This window comes from Vanellus vanellus, assembly GCF_965231255.1.
Source record: "Vanellus vanellus genome assembly, chromosome: 24".
NCBI classification, from domain to species: domain Eukaryota; kingdom Metazoa; phylum Chordata; class Aves; order Charadriiformes; family Charadriidae; genus Vanellus; species Vanellus vanellus.
The window spans coordinates 2,182,436-2,196,821 of NC_138929.1; the positions used below are offsets into that span (position 1 = coordinate 2,182,436).

At 65.3% G+C, this 14,386-nt stretch overlaps 1 protein-coding gene across 1 annotated transcript; it reads left to right on the plus strand.

Moving 5' to 3' along the window:
• Positions 1-1,024: 1,024 nt before the first annotated feature.
• Positions 1,025-13,322, plus strand: GPR179 (G protein-coupled receptor 179; the record flags this gene model as incomplete). Its single annotated transcript, XM_082495027.1, has 12 exons — positions 1,025-1,866; positions 2,787-2,895; positions 3,790-3,892; positions 4,062-4,264; positions 4,473-4,541; positions 4,960-5,069; positions 5,154-5,392; positions 5,855-5,993; positions 6,195-6,300; positions 6,394-6,540; positions 6,876-10,551; positions 10,690-13,322. 12 exons carry the CDS (start codon positions 1,025-1,027, stop codon positions 13,320-13,322), a joined length of 8,376 nt encoding a protein of 2,791 aa, XP_082351153.1.
• Between the last annotated feature and the right edge of the window lie 1,064 nt (positions 13,323-14,386).

Below are 14,386 nucleotides of genomic sequence, written 5' to 3' on the forward strand. Positions count from 1 at the left end.
GGATCGTTCCCACAGCCACGGGCGGCCCCGGGGGGGGGGGGGGGGGGCGCGGACAGTGGGGCCCGTGGGGCAGCGGCGGCGGGCGGGGAGGATGGAGATGTGGCCCAGGGGACTCTTCCCCCCGCCCCCCTCGGACCGCGGGGTGTGGTAGGGGAAACTGAGGCAGAGCCACCCAGCAGCCTCCTATTGCGAGCCCTGCACGGCTCTTGCGGGCAGTGTGTCCCGCTGGAGGAGAGGGGACGGCGACCAGTTCTCCCCACACCTGTGTGGAGGCTGGTGAAGAGGGAGGTCAGCATTTCTTCAGCCTGGGGGGGTGTGTGGATCGGAGCAGCCTCCCGTGCCTCAGTTTCCCCTCTGCGAGCAGGGCAGTGCTGCGTGGGACACAGGACGTCATGTCTCAGTTTGGTGGGGGCGGGCATCAGCCCCTGCCGTGGGGATCGTGCTTGTGCGCACCCCCATACCACACTCGCCACCTTCAGCCCAACAGGGACATCCCCCTGTATGCCATCCCCCCCCCGCCCCATCTCCGTCCCGTGGCCGGGGGGGCCGGGCGCTGCGGGCTTGAAGCTCAGGACCATATGGGGAACCAGCGGGCGACCTTCTTTCCCCCCCCCCCCTCCGGCTGCTGAGGGGGCCGCGGGGAGGGGGATGCTGGGAGGAAAATTCCCGGCCCCGTTGCCATGGCTTCCCATCAGGATGCGCTTGCATCATGGCCAGCCCGAGGGGGCCGGGGGTGCGGGGGTCCCCACGGGGCTCAGGGCGGGGGGCTCCCCGGCAGCGCGGCCTGCCCGAGCGGGAGCGCGGGGGCGGGCGGGGGGGGCTCCGGGCGGGCAGCGCCAGCAGATGAACACGTTTTGGAGCCGGTGACGTCTGCTCCGGCATCGCCGAGGGAGGAAAACAGGCGGCAGAGCGTGAGTCCGGCCCCACGGAGCAGAGCAGGCTCATGGCCGGCTTGGGCACCGTGCCCACCATGCCCCCCCCCGGCCGGCCGGTGGGGGCCAGGGGGCTCCGCTGAGCCCCGGCCATGGGGCCGTGGTGGTGGCCGCTGCTCTGGTGCTTTCACGCTGCACTGGTCCACGGCACCACCCTCGCGGGGAGCCAGCGCCCACAGGAGAGACCCCCGCAGCCGGCAGGATGGTCCCCAGCCCCGTCATCCTCATGGTCACCCACGCCGGAGCCGGGAGCATCGGGGGACCCCGAGGGCTCGGCAGCGGCGCTGGCTTTCCTGCAGACAGGCGATGCGCAGCGGCTGGCTCGGGTCAACTGCAGCCGGGACGTCGCGGTGGGGGCACCCGGCCCCGGCCCCCCCCCGGCGCTGCGTGTCGCCCTGCGTGCCGCCCCCGAGGCGCTGGCCCACACCGCCAACTTCCTCAACATGCTCTTCCAGACCAACGACATCCGCGAGGCCAGCGTGGCCGAGGACGTGGAGTGGTACCAGGCGCTGGTCCGCAGCCTGGCGGAAGGGCACCCATGGGTGCGCCGGGCGGTGCTCGCCCTCGACGCCCACCCGCTGGCCGCCAAGCCCCGGCTGATGCTGCAGGCCACCAAGGGGGACAGCGAGATCCTGCTGCAGGACGTCTCCGCCGCCGCCCCCAGTCTTGGCAACCTCAGCTGGGACAACGAGTGGTTCAACGCCCTCAAGTCCCAGCGGAACCCCCTCCTCCGCAAGCGCCTGCTCAGCAATGACCTGCGCAGCATGGAGACCCCCAAGTGGCAGCGGGGTGACAGCTACGTGGGGGAGCCGGGCCACGTGCGGTGGTCCCCACCGTTCCTCGAGTGCCGGGACGGCAAGTTCCTGCCCGCCTGGGTGGTCACGCTCTCCTCCGCCTTCTACGGGCTCAAGCCGGACCTCAGCCCTGAGTTCAAGTAAGTGGTACCCGGAGGGTCTTGGGGGGGTGTAAGAGGGCCGTGGGGTGCCCCCTGTGCCTGCTGGGGGGTGCAGCCAGAGGCATCACCCTGGGGTGCAGGCAGGAGGGTGCAGGGGGTGTGCCAGCCCCCTGCCTGCGTCCCCATGCATGGGGGGGTGAGGGGGGAGCGTGCGTGCGTGGGTATTTGCACGTCCACAGGCACGGAGCGGCCCCCACTCCCACCTCGGGCATCCCCGTGCTGCCCACCTCGGGCTGCCACCCCCAACCTCCCCCCCGCCGTGGGGTGGGTGAGCTGGGACGGGGTCCCTCCTGGGAGCTGGGGGGCGTCCCTGGGCTGGTGGGTCCCTGCCACACCACGGGCACCCCCCGGGCGAGGAGCCACGGCGGGAGGCACTGGGGAGGGAAAGGGGCAGCTGGGTTGAGTCCCGGGGGGGGGACATGGCCCCATTTCCAAGGGGGCAGCCCCGTCCCCCTCGGAGCACCCAGGGAAGAGATTCGGTCCCGCAGGGCGAGGGGTGACACGCAGGGGCCACCCCAGCAGCTCCTATTTGCCAATCGGTTGCGTTAAAGCCCCTCTTGAGAGGCGGAATTCACACCCCGGAGCTGCTGCCACTGCCCCTGTCCCTGTCCCTGTCCCTGTCCCTGTCCCTGTCCCTGTCCCTGTCCCTGTCCCTGTCCCTGTCCCAGCTCCAGCCTCCCCCAGACACCGCTCCGAGGGGGGACATCCCCGGCTGGGGGTCCAGGGACATTGTGGACACTTCATGTTGCCCCACTAGCCCGTGCACTGGCCCCAGCCCACCCCTGCGGCTGCCTGCCCCAGAGGCAGCGGTGGGGCACAGCCACGTGGGGTGGGGGGCACACGGTGGGCACAGGGACGCCGTGTGTGGCCCCCGGGGCCGACCCCATCCCTCTGCGCAGGGGCGTCGTGCGGGTGGACATCGAGCTGCGGGACGTGGCCATCGACCAGTGCTCCAGTGGGCCGGGCTGGTTCGCGGACACGCACCGCTGCGACCTCAACAGCACCCAGGTATCGGCCACCGGCACCCAGCACCCCGCGCCCCGTCCCATCACCCGGCGGGGTTGGGGCTCCCCGACACCAAACCCTCCCCGTCCCCTGGCCGGGCTGTCCCTGCTGCTTGTCCCTCACTCCGGGCTGAGCTTTATCCTCTCCTGGACAATCCATCTGCTTCGTTCAGCTGCTCTCGGCACCGCAGCCGAGAGGTTTATTGTGCAAATCTCCCTTCCCCACTGCCAGCAGCAGCGTGTGACCCGGCTGCTCCCTGCCCGGGCACCGCGGGGGACGCCCGGGCTCTGGGGGCCGGCAGCCGATGGGCGAATCACCCCGACCAGCAGCCCCCGGTGCCCACCTGGGTGAGCCGGTGATGCCTGAGCCGTGTTTCAGGGCTCGGCACCACCGGCAGCATCCCCAACCAGGGCAAACCCCACAGCTCCCCCAGTTCAGTGCGGATCGGGGTCCCACCCCGAAGGCAAAAAGCCATCCCCAAGTGGGAAAGGCGTCACCAGCTTCTCTCTCCCGCCAGCGATGCCCTCCGGAGGGACGGGCTCTGCCGTCGGGCATCTCTCCAGAAAACAACAATACCCAGAAAAACCGCCAGCCCGGCCCGTTCGGGGCAGGATGCGGCCGCGGGGGATTAGGGCGGCGGTGCCCTGCCTGCTGCTGCCGTCACGGCCGGGCAGGATTAGTGCGCTCTGCTGCATTAGGTGTCCATTTAGGTTTTAGGGAGGGATTTGGGGGTCAAGCTTTGGCTTTTAATTCTTAAATGTTTAACCACTGATTCCTCCTGGGTGTGGGGGAGGACGGCGTGGGGTCGGGTACCCGCGAGGTGGGGGGGAGGGGGGGGGGATACGGGGTGCAGGATGTGCCCTCGCCCTTCTGCGAGCCTCAGCCTGTCTCCTTCAGTGTGTCCCCCAGGAGAGCCGCGGCTTCGTCCTCGGGAGGTACCTGTGCCGGTGCAAGCCGGGCTTTTACGGTGCCGGCGGAGTGGCCAGCGGTGCCCGGGCAGGTGGGTGCCGTGCCCAGCCCCGGGGTCCCCGTTTCACATGGCTACGGCAGCGGGGTCCGGGGCTGGCGGGGGGCTTTGGGAAGCCCAAGCACATGCCCTGGCAAGGAAAGTGCCACCGAGCCGGGGATGTGGTGGCCTCACTTGGCCATCGCTCTGTCCCCAGGGGCAGCGGGGAACGCGGCGGGGGAGGACGGGGGGTCCCGGCTGGCGTGCCGGCCCTGCCGCCAGGGATGTGCCACCTGCGAGGACGACGCGCCCTGCCTGATCCAGGAGGACCGGGCGCTGCGGGCGGCCGTCCTCTCCTGCCAGGCCTGCTGCATGCTGGCCGTCTTCCTCAGCATGCTCATCTCCTACCACTTCCGACACAGCAAGGCAAGGCGGCCCCCCCGCTCCTCCCCCTCCCACCCCCAAACCCCACCGTCTCAGGGGGGGGACTCTCGGGGGTGGGGGGGATGCGTCACAGCAGCGGGAAGGATGTCACAGCCCGGCACGCTGGGGGGGGATCTCCCTGCCCTGGCTCCATCCCCGCCGGGCACCGGCCGAGGGTCCCGGCTGCACCCTCACCCCTCTGTCCCTGCAGAGGATCCGGGCGTCAGGAGTCGTCCTCCTGGAGACGATCCTCTTCGGGTCCCTCCTCCTCTACTTCCCCGTGAGTATCCAGCCGTCACCGGGGGCTGAAAACCTCTGGCCTGGGGTTTAAGAGCGTTTTCAGCCTGGCGGGCTGCCCCCCCGCCCCGGGTGAGGGCATCGAGCTGGCCCCAAGCAGGGCATGGGCACAATTCCGCCTAATTGTTAATTTTGCTGGCACAGCCCTCGGCGGCTGCGGTATAAACCTTCTCGGGAAACCAAATCCCTTTTCTCCCGCTGGCAGCGGGAATTAATCCCTGCCCAAATCCCCTCTCCCTCCCGCAAGAGCTGCGGCGGATGCTGTCGAGCCGAGGGGGAAGGGTGACAGCGGGGCCGGCCCGCAAGCGGGTGGTTTCCGTGTCTCCGGTGCTCGCTGCCCCCCCAGGCAGGCAGGATCCATCCCGCTGCCGCCTGCCGACCCCTCTCTCCCGCCGCCGCAGGTGTTCATCCTCTACTTCAAGCCGAGCATCTTCCGCTGCATCGTCCTGCGCTGGGTGCGCATGCTCGGCTTCGCCATCGTCTACGGCACCATCACCCTCAAGCTGTACAGGTAGACGGGATGGGGTGGGAGAGGGACGCTTGGGACCCCCGCAGCGGGGACGGGCTGGGGGCTCACCCCTCCGCGCGCTCGCAGGGTGCTGAAGGTGTTCCTGTCCCGCACGGCCCAGCGGGTGCCCTACGTGTCGAGCGGGCGGGTGCTGAAGATGCTGGGGCTGATCCTGCTCCTGGTGCTGTGGTTCCTGGCGGCCTGGACCATCGGGATGCTGGAGAACGTCGACAAGAACATCCCGCTGGTGATCCGCACCCAAACCACCCACGGGCTCTACTTCTACATCTGCAGCCACGACCGCTGGGACTACATGATGGTGATCGGTGAGATCGGCCCCCGGGTGTTCCGGGGGGGGGTCCCCACAGCCCCAGGACCCCATCCCATAAATGCGACATGTGGGGTTTTAATTTCCTGGTGCGTTTAACCTGCCGGGAGCCTGCAAGCAGGGCCGGGGCGCCCCAGCTGCCCCCCGCCTTCTCCTCTGAGCATCCCCAGGACTCGCCCTGGTGTGGGGTAAATCACCCGGCGCAGGCGGTGAGTCCCGGTGGCCTTCGGGAAGGCTGTGCTGGAGGATGCTCCGCACCGGACCCAGCGCCAACCACAGCATGTGCCAACGGCAGCCGGGGTGACTGTGTTGGGATGGATGCACCCCAGGGGAGGTCCCGGCGGGCAGCAGCACCCACCCCACAGCTCAGCACCCAGCGGTGCCGCCTGGGAAAACACACTGAGAGCAGCAGGGTGACGGGTACGGGCGCTCAGCATCGCTCCCCCGCTCTCTCCCGCAGCCGAAATGCTCTTCCTGCTGTGGGGCAGCTTCCTGTGCTACGCCACGCGCGCCGTGCCCTCCGCCTTCCACGAGCCCCGCTACATGGGCATCGCGCTCCACAACGAGCTCATGATCTCGGCCACCTTCCATGTCGTCAGGTAGGGCCGGCGGGGCCACCACAGGGCTGGGAACCGAGATTCCCGTCCCCGGCGATGCGGAGGAAACGGTGGCAAATCCCCGAAGCCAGCGGGTTCCCTGCGTGGGTCCCCGGGCAGGGTGGAGGCTGTGGGGTCTGGAGGTGGGGAGGGGGCTGCGGGTGCCTCGGGGGGACCCGGCGCTGCCCTTCTCGCCCCTTCCAGGTTCATCATGGTGCCCTCGCTGCACCCCGACTGGACCCTGCTGCTCTTCTTCGCTCACACCCACGGCACCATCACCATGACCCTGGCACTGCTCTTCATCCCGAAGGTAACGCTCGGCACGGGGACTCGGGGAGATGGGGCTGGGGTTCCCCGGCGTTTCGGGGACCCCCTCGGCGAGCTCGCCTCTCGCCACCCCCAGTTCCTGCACGCCGGCTCGCCGCTGCGGGAGGAGATCGCGGCCGAGGTCTACGAGGACGAGCTGGACATGCGGCACTCGGGCTCCTGCCTGAACAGCAGCATCGCGTCCGCCTGGAGCGAGCACAGTCTCGACCCCGATGACATTCGGGTGGGTGGCACACTCAGGACCTTCTTTTGACGCTAGCTATGCAGCCCCGCGCAGAGTAAGAGGTGCCTTTTGCAATCTTTCTCCTGATGCAAAGCAGATGGTGGGGGGAGAAGGGGGTGCAGGGGGAACTGCCACCGGTGGGGAAAGCCGCTGTGTCCCCTGGGTCAGAGGGACGGGCAGCGCGGGGGCTTGGGGACACGGGGACAGCCTGGCCTTAGGGGCCAAGCTGGGGCTTTGCGGGGTCTTCCCACCCGCCGCCCCCGTGCGGTCCCATCGTACGTGCTCTCCTCTCTCTCCCCTCTCTCTGCCATGTCCCCCCCGCCCGCGGCGTGCAGGAGGAGCTGAAGAAGCTGTACAGGCAGCTGGAGGCGCACAAGACGCGGAGGATGGCAGCCAACAACCCCCACCTCTCCAAGAAGCGCAGCTCCCGCCGCAGCCTGGGCCGCTCCATCGTGCGCCGCGTCGCCGAGCTGCCCGAGGCGGTGGCACGCCGGAGCAGCGGCGGGGAGCGGGTGGGCACCCCGGCACGCCGCAGTTCCTCGGCCAAGTGGCTCCCTGACGCCGGCGGTGCCACCCCGCGGATGCGGGATGACGGTTCCCGGCGCCGTGCCGCAACCCTGCGCGAGACCCGCGGCACCCAGGGTCCCGTGCGGGAGCCCCCGGGAGGCTCACCCACTCCCGGGTCCCCCATGTTGGGGAGGAAGACGATGGCCATGACGGCCTCGGAGCAATCCGACAGCGAGTCCCTCGACGCCGCCCCGCTTGTGTGCAAGTCAGCCAGTGCCCACAACCTGGTGGGGCACGGAGCACCCCCCCGGCCCTGCGCAGCCCCCCTGCAGAAGTCGCTCAGCGTCGTTGCCGGTGCCCGGGAGGAGGCCCTGCTCGCTGCCAGCCGCGCTGCGCGGGAGAAGTGGCACGCCAACCGGCACCCATCCGCCCCGTCCTCGGAGCCCCCCACGGGCCAGGGACCCCCCAAGGAAGCCGGGAAGCCCCAAAGCCCCGGTGCAGCTGATGCCCTCCCACCAGCCGGCTCCATCCCCGCCGAGGGGTGCCCCCAGGAGGACATGTCCCCCCCGGGCGATGGCAAGGTGCAGAAACACGTCACCTACGCACCCATCAAGAGCGTCAGTGTCGACAGCTCCCACCTCCCGGGGCGGGTGCGGGTGGCAGTGAGGAGGACCCCACCGCCGCCCCCCGTCCGGTACCAGAGCCTGGTGCGGCGTGAGGCACCGGCCGGGGACAGCACAGAGCCAGCAGAGCCACCCCCGGACACCCCAGCACGGACAGGAGAGCCAGAGGGGACACAGGAGGGGACACAGGAGGGGACAGCGGAGGAAGAACCCGAGCGTGCGTCCCCCCCGGCAGGGAAGGGCAGGCTGCTGACCTCAGTCTCCATCCCGGCGCAGGTCTGCCCCTGGGAGCTGGTCCAGGAGGAGATCCTGCGCCAAAAGCAAAAAGCCGCTGAAGCAGCAGAATCGGGGACCCCCGGTGATGCAGCAGCCACCCCCCCCAGCCTCAAGCCACCCTCCCAGAAGACCTCCCTCCGTGGCCTGGGACTCGCCATCAAAGCCTTCAGCCGCGCCAGGGGGAAAAGCACCCTGAAGGGGAAGAGAGAGGGCGAGGGGAGCCTCAGGAAGAGGGGGCGCGAGCGGGAGGGGGGCAGCAGGAGGGAGAGGCCCAGCCTGGCCGAGACATCGGCCGTGTCCCTCGGGGCGATCGGCCGAGACCCCGTTGCCAAAAGCCCTGAGTGGAGCAGGCAGAGGCCCGGCAGCGAGCCCACCGCCCACCCCTGGCAGGGGCAGATGGTCTCCTGCCAGCGCAACAACAACGCCGGCACCGCCTGGGAAGCCGCAGGCTGGGGGTACGGCAGGGAAGAGGCAGAAGGACAGAGGGACAGCCCAGCCCTGGGGATGGGCGATGGTGAGAAACTGGCAGAGGAGCCCAGTGCTCCCCAGGGGGACACGGATGCTGGCAGGAGCCTGGGGCCACCCCCGGGGGTGCACAAGACCCCACTCAGTGTCAGCCACCAAGAAGGAGCCGAACATCCCCGTGAAACCCCAGCGGTGGCTGGCAGCAGGAAAGCACAGATACGTCCCCAAGGGACCGAGGTTCCCGTGGCGGAGCCAGGGAAGGATGCTCCTGCGGCCACCGTGAGGCTGATGGCACCGAAGGAAGGGGTGGCCGGGCTGGCCGAAGGGCTCCAGAGGGGCAGCAGATCCATCCGCCGCCAGGACCACACAGAGGTGGAGCAGCCGAGTGCAAAACTCATCACAGGCAGCCCCCACCCACCCACCGCCGGTGTGCGGAGAGTGGCTGCGGAGAAGCCGGGGGCTGAGGTTTGTCCCTGGGGAGCCCCGGGTGTCCCAGCAGGAAAAGGAGCCTTGTTGCGCCAGGAGGCGATTGCTTCCCAGGAGGAAAACGGGGTCCCGCCGGGCAGGGAGAGCCCAGCCAAGGCGTTGGAGAAGGCGGGCAGCCAGCCCGAGCCCCTTGGTCCCGTGGGGAGCCGGGACACCGAGAGGGTCCCTGCAAAGAGCCAGAGTGTGGACGTGGGGACAGCCAGCAGCACCAGGAGTAGGCAGGCAGGGGTCTGTCCTGGGGAAACCCAGGCAGATCCCAGAATTAAAATAGAAATTTGCCCCTGGGAGGAGAGTGAGAGCGAGCGCTGGGGGCCAGGGAGAGCCCCGGGGAAGGGCGGCAGCGAGGGGGATCCCGGCTACCCCAGGGAAGAGCCAGGCACAGAGAAGCCACCACCAAAAACCCCAGAGCTGCCCAAAGCGGCTTTGAAGACAGCGGGCAGCACAGAGGGCAGGATGGCTGAGGTTTGTCCATGGGAGAGCAGGGAAGGGGAAAGGGCCACGAGAGCAGAAATCTGCCCCTGGGAGGTGGAGGAGGCTCCGCCGGAGCAAGAGAAGCAGGAAGGAGAGAGGAGGGGGCTGGCCAAGTGGGTGAAGAGCATCAGAACAAAATCGTTAGTTTTGCTGAGGGCGCAGGAGAGCGGGAGCAGCCTGCAAGCGGCCGGCCGGCCCTGGGGCAGCACTGGCAGCGAGGGACCCCCACCGAAACCTGCTCCCAGAAGCTCTGAGCTGCCAGAAGTGACCTCGAGGAGCCCAAGGAGCTCACGGGCTTCAGTTTGTCCCTGGGAAGTGGCTGGAGATGACAGTGATGCAGAAGTTTGCCCTTGGGAAAAGAGAACAGCCTTTTCCAATGCAGGAAAACTAGATGATGGTGAAGTTTCCCAGGTGAAAAACTGGGTTTCCCCACAGAGAGCGGCCCCGAGAGGCACGAGAGAGACAGCTCCAGCTGCAGACAAGGGGAGCAGCCAGCGAGGATCTCCCAGTTCCAGGGAAGGTGCAGAGCAGCTCGGTATGGGTCCCGTGGCAAAACACCCAGCTCTGCCCAAAACATCCCCCAAGCAAGCAGGAACCACGGATAGCAAAAAGGTCAGCATTTGTCCATGGGAAGAAGAGGATCAGCCACTTCCTAAAACAGAAATCTGCCCTTGGGAAGAGCCTGCAGCTCCATCGGGGAAGGAGAGACCCAGTCAGGACACACGTGGGACTTCCAAAGGGGAAAATAAACCAGGATCCAGAGGACTTGAAGATATCAAAGCAAAGCTGGCGGAGATGGGTGGCCGTCAGTCTGAGCGCAGGGACACCAGTGTCTTTGCAAAGCTCCTTAGGAAAAGCCTGGAATGCTCAAAAGCAGAGTCCAAGACATCCCAGAGCGTGGAGAGCATAAAGGAGGAGGTCTGTCCCTGGGAGAGCTTGGACACGGAACAGCCCCCAGAAAAGCCTCGTGCCAGGAGCCCAGCGCTGCCCAAATCACCTTCAAAGAAATCCCAGAGCATGGATAGCCTCAAGGCAGAGATCTGTCCTTGGGAGGTTCAGGAGCTCGAGTCCACCGATAAGGCAGAAATCTGCCCCTGGGAGGCAGCTGCTCCACCATCAAGTAAAGAGAAATCAAGACAGGAGAAAGATGGTCGATCCACAGTGAGCAAAAGCCCTTCTAAAAGTCATGGTCTCCACAAAGAGATTGGAGATAGCAGAGCTGGAAAGAAGGAGAAAGCAAGCACAGACCGAGAGTCCATCTGCCCCTGGGAGAGCATGGACATGGACAGCCCCTCCACAGGGTACAGGGCAAAAAGCCCAGAGCTGCTGAAAGCCACCACTACGAAATCTGAGAGCGCGGGGAGCATGAAGGCTGAGGTCTGTCCCTGGGAGAGCCTGAGCATGGAGCAGTCCCCAGAACAACCCCGCGCCAGGAGCCCGGTGCTGCCCAAATCACCTTCAAAGAAATCCCAGAGCGTGGAGAGCCTCAAGGCAGAGATCTGTCCTTGGGAGGTTCAGGAGCTCGAGTCCACCGATAAGGCAGAAATCTGCCCCTGGGAGACGGCTGCACCTCCCTCTGACCAAGCAAAGGCAAAGCAGGGTCCGGGGGGGGCTTCAAAGGGGGACAAGCGCATCACGCGCCAGGCAGCGATAGCCAGCCCGGTGAGATGCCTGGAGAAGGGCAGCACCGAGCGAGACGCCATCTGTCCCTGGGAGAGCCTGGGCATGGATCAGACCCCAGAACAAACCTGCGCCAGGAGCCCGGCACTGCCCAAATCGCCTTCAAAGAAATCCCAGAGCATGGAGAGCCTCAAGGCAGAGATCTGTCCTTGGGAGTTTCAGGAGATCGAAGCTGGTGGCAAAACAGAAATCTGCCCCTGGGAGAGCATGGACATGGACAGCCCCTCCACAGGGTACAGGACAAAAAGCCCAGAGCTGCTGAAAGCCACCACTAAGAAATCTGAGAGCGCGGGGAGCATGAAGGCTGAGGTCTGTCCCTGGGAGAGCCTGAGCATGGTGCAGTCCCCAGAACAACCCCGCGCCAGGAGCCCGGTGCTGCCCAAATCGCCTTCAAAGAAATCCCAGAGCGTGGAGAGCCTCAAGGCGGAGATCTGTCCTTGGGAGTTTCAGGAGATCGAAGCTGGTGGCAAAATGGAAATCTGTCCCTGGGAGAGCATGGACATGGAGGGCTCCTCCACAGGGTACAGGGCAAAAAGCCCAGAGCTGCTGAAAGCCACCACTAAGAAATCTGAGAGCGCGGGGAGCATGAAGGCTGAGGTCTGTCCCTGGGAGAGCCTGGGCATGGAGCAGCTCCCAGGAAAACCCTGTGCCAGGAGCCCGGTGCTGCCCAAATCGCCTTCAAGGAAATCCCAGAGCGTGGAGAGCCTCAAGGCGGAGATCTGTCCTTGGGAGTTTCAGGAGATCGAAGCTGGTGGCAAAATGGAAATCTGCCCCTGGGAGAGCATGGACATGGAGGGCTCCTCCACAGGGTACAGGGCAAAAAGCCCAGAGCTGCTGAAAGCCACCACTACGAAATCTGAGAGCACGGGGAGCATGAAGGCTGAGGTCTGTCCCTGGGAGAGCCTGAGCATGGAGCAGTCCCCAGAACAACCCCGCGCCAGGAGCCCGGTGCTGCCCAAATCACCTTCAAAGAAATCCCAGAGCGTGGAGAGCCTCAAGGCAGAGATCTGTCCTTGGGAGTTTCAGGAGATCGAGTCCACTGACAAAGCAGAAATCTGCCCCTGGGAGACGGCTGCACCTCCCTCTGACCAAGCAAAGGCAAAGCAGGGTCCGGGGGGGGCTTCAAAGGGGGACAAGCGCATCACGCGCCAGGCAGCGATAGCCAGCCCGGTGAGATGCCTGGAGAAGGGCAGCACCGAGCGAGACGCCATCTGTCCCTGGGAGAGCCTGGGCATGGATCAGACCCCAGAACAAACCCGCGCCAGGAGCCCGGCACTGCCCAAATCGCCTTCAAAGAAATCCCAGAGTGTGGAGAGCCTCAAGGCAGAGATCTGTCCTTGGGAGTTTCAGGAGATCGAAGCTGGTGGCAAAACAGAAATCTGCCCCTGGGAGAGCACAGACATGAAGGGCTCCTCCACAGGGTACAGGACAAAAAGCCCAGAGCTGCTGAAAGCCACCACTAAGAAATCTGAGAGCACCGGGAGCATGAAGGCTGAGGTCTGTCCCTGGGAGAGTATGAGCATGGAGCAGCTCCCAGGAAAACCCTGTGCCAGGAGCCCGGTGCTGCCCAAATCTCCTTCAAAGAAATCCCAGAGCGTGGAGAGCCTCAAGGCGGAGATCTGTCCTTGGGAGGTTCAGGAGCTTGTGTCCAGTGACAAAGCAGAAATCTGCCCCTGGGAGAACCTCAGAACTGCAATGCAGAAAGAGCCATCCAAGAAGTCCGACAGCACAGAGAGCAGGAAATCTGATATTTGCCCCTGGGAAGCAGCAGAGCCCACAGGCTTGGAGAAGGAAAGCTTCAAACCAGGCATGCACCCAGAGGGAGCTGACAGAGCATCCCCCACAGGGACAGGAAAGTCAAAGCCAGCGGCAGGAGCCAGTGCTGTGTCTCCAACAGCACTGCTGAAAAAATTCAAGGGCAGATCTTATGGCGATGCTGAGCACAAGCCCCTTTGCCGCATGCTGCCAGGCATCCGGTCCCTGTGGGTTCCCAGCGCAGAGCTGCTGCCTTGGGAAGTGAGCATGGACAGCGGCCCCAACCCCAGTGGTAGCATAGCCGAGGTTTGTCCCTGGGAAGCAGAAGAGGCTCCACCAGCATCTGGCAAGACCAGCGCAGACACGAGGAAAACCTCCGAGGTATGTCCGTGGGAGGTGGAGAGTGTGGATCCCTCCCCGACCCTCCACAGGCAGGGCAGAGCCGGGGCCAGTCCCCAGGACAGGGGCAGGGGGGCGAGTGAAGCCCAACCCGACGTCTGCCCATGGGAGGACGAGTAGCTCCCTCCATCTGGCCACCAGCTGGGTGCAGACATGGCTTTCATGAACAGAAAGTCTTAAGCTGACTTCTGATGAACAGCCCAGATGAGGACAGAAGTGTCCACCAAAGCCAACAGCATGGCCACACTCCCAGCGGGCTCCAGTGGTGGCCGTCAACCAGCCAGGCTTGGGGACCAATGCAGCGAGGGGACAGTTAACATCTCCTGCCTTCATCGAAGCACTTAAGCCAGGCAGCAGCCTGCCAACGCCACCCATCGCTTACTCACGGGTACCTGGCCCAGCGCAGGGCCCCCCTTGGTCCAAGCAGGGCACCAGAATATATTAAAACACCCGTGGCGCCAGTCTCGCTCGCTTCCACCAACACAGCAGACGCAAAGCTACGGCTTGCTAGCTAGAGATGCTCACCCGCAAGCTCTGCAGCAGTTGAACATCCTCCTACCGCACGGGGAGGTTTGTGCCTCTGGCACAGTGAGGAACGGCTTGCCTGGCACCCTGAAATACCCAGTCCCGCAGCCTCAGCAAGCTGGACACTGAAACAAGGGAAAAGTCAAACCAGGGGCAGCAACGATGTGATTGGGAGGAAAACAACTTTCCAGAGTTCCTGCAGCCCAGCTGATCTCTCTCAGTGCTGCTGTCACCTCCATTTTATGCCAGAGTGGTTCCTGTAAGCAGCGCTAGGACCAGGCAGGTTCTGAAGCCTGGGGTAGAGCGCCCTTGTTCCCAGCCAGCCCCACATTTTGTTTCCTTGACACAAAGTCATTTATTTTTAAATGTCCTCTGAAGTCACCAAGCCAGCCACAGGACTTCCATGCACGCCAAGCAAACCTTTCTGCTCCGTTTTGGTCCAGCAACGCCAGCCCAGTTCTTCAGCACTGCACCTCGGCAATACCCACCATCACCTCTATTCCATCTCTTGACCTGGGTGGGATAAACCAACCTTCAGGCCACTCCACTGCTCTGCTTGTAGAAACCTCCGCATCCATGAAAGCCGAGAAGGTTATTCCCGCTACTAACCTTCCCTCTGACTAACTTTACGGCACTGCTACACTTCTAATTCTTGCAGC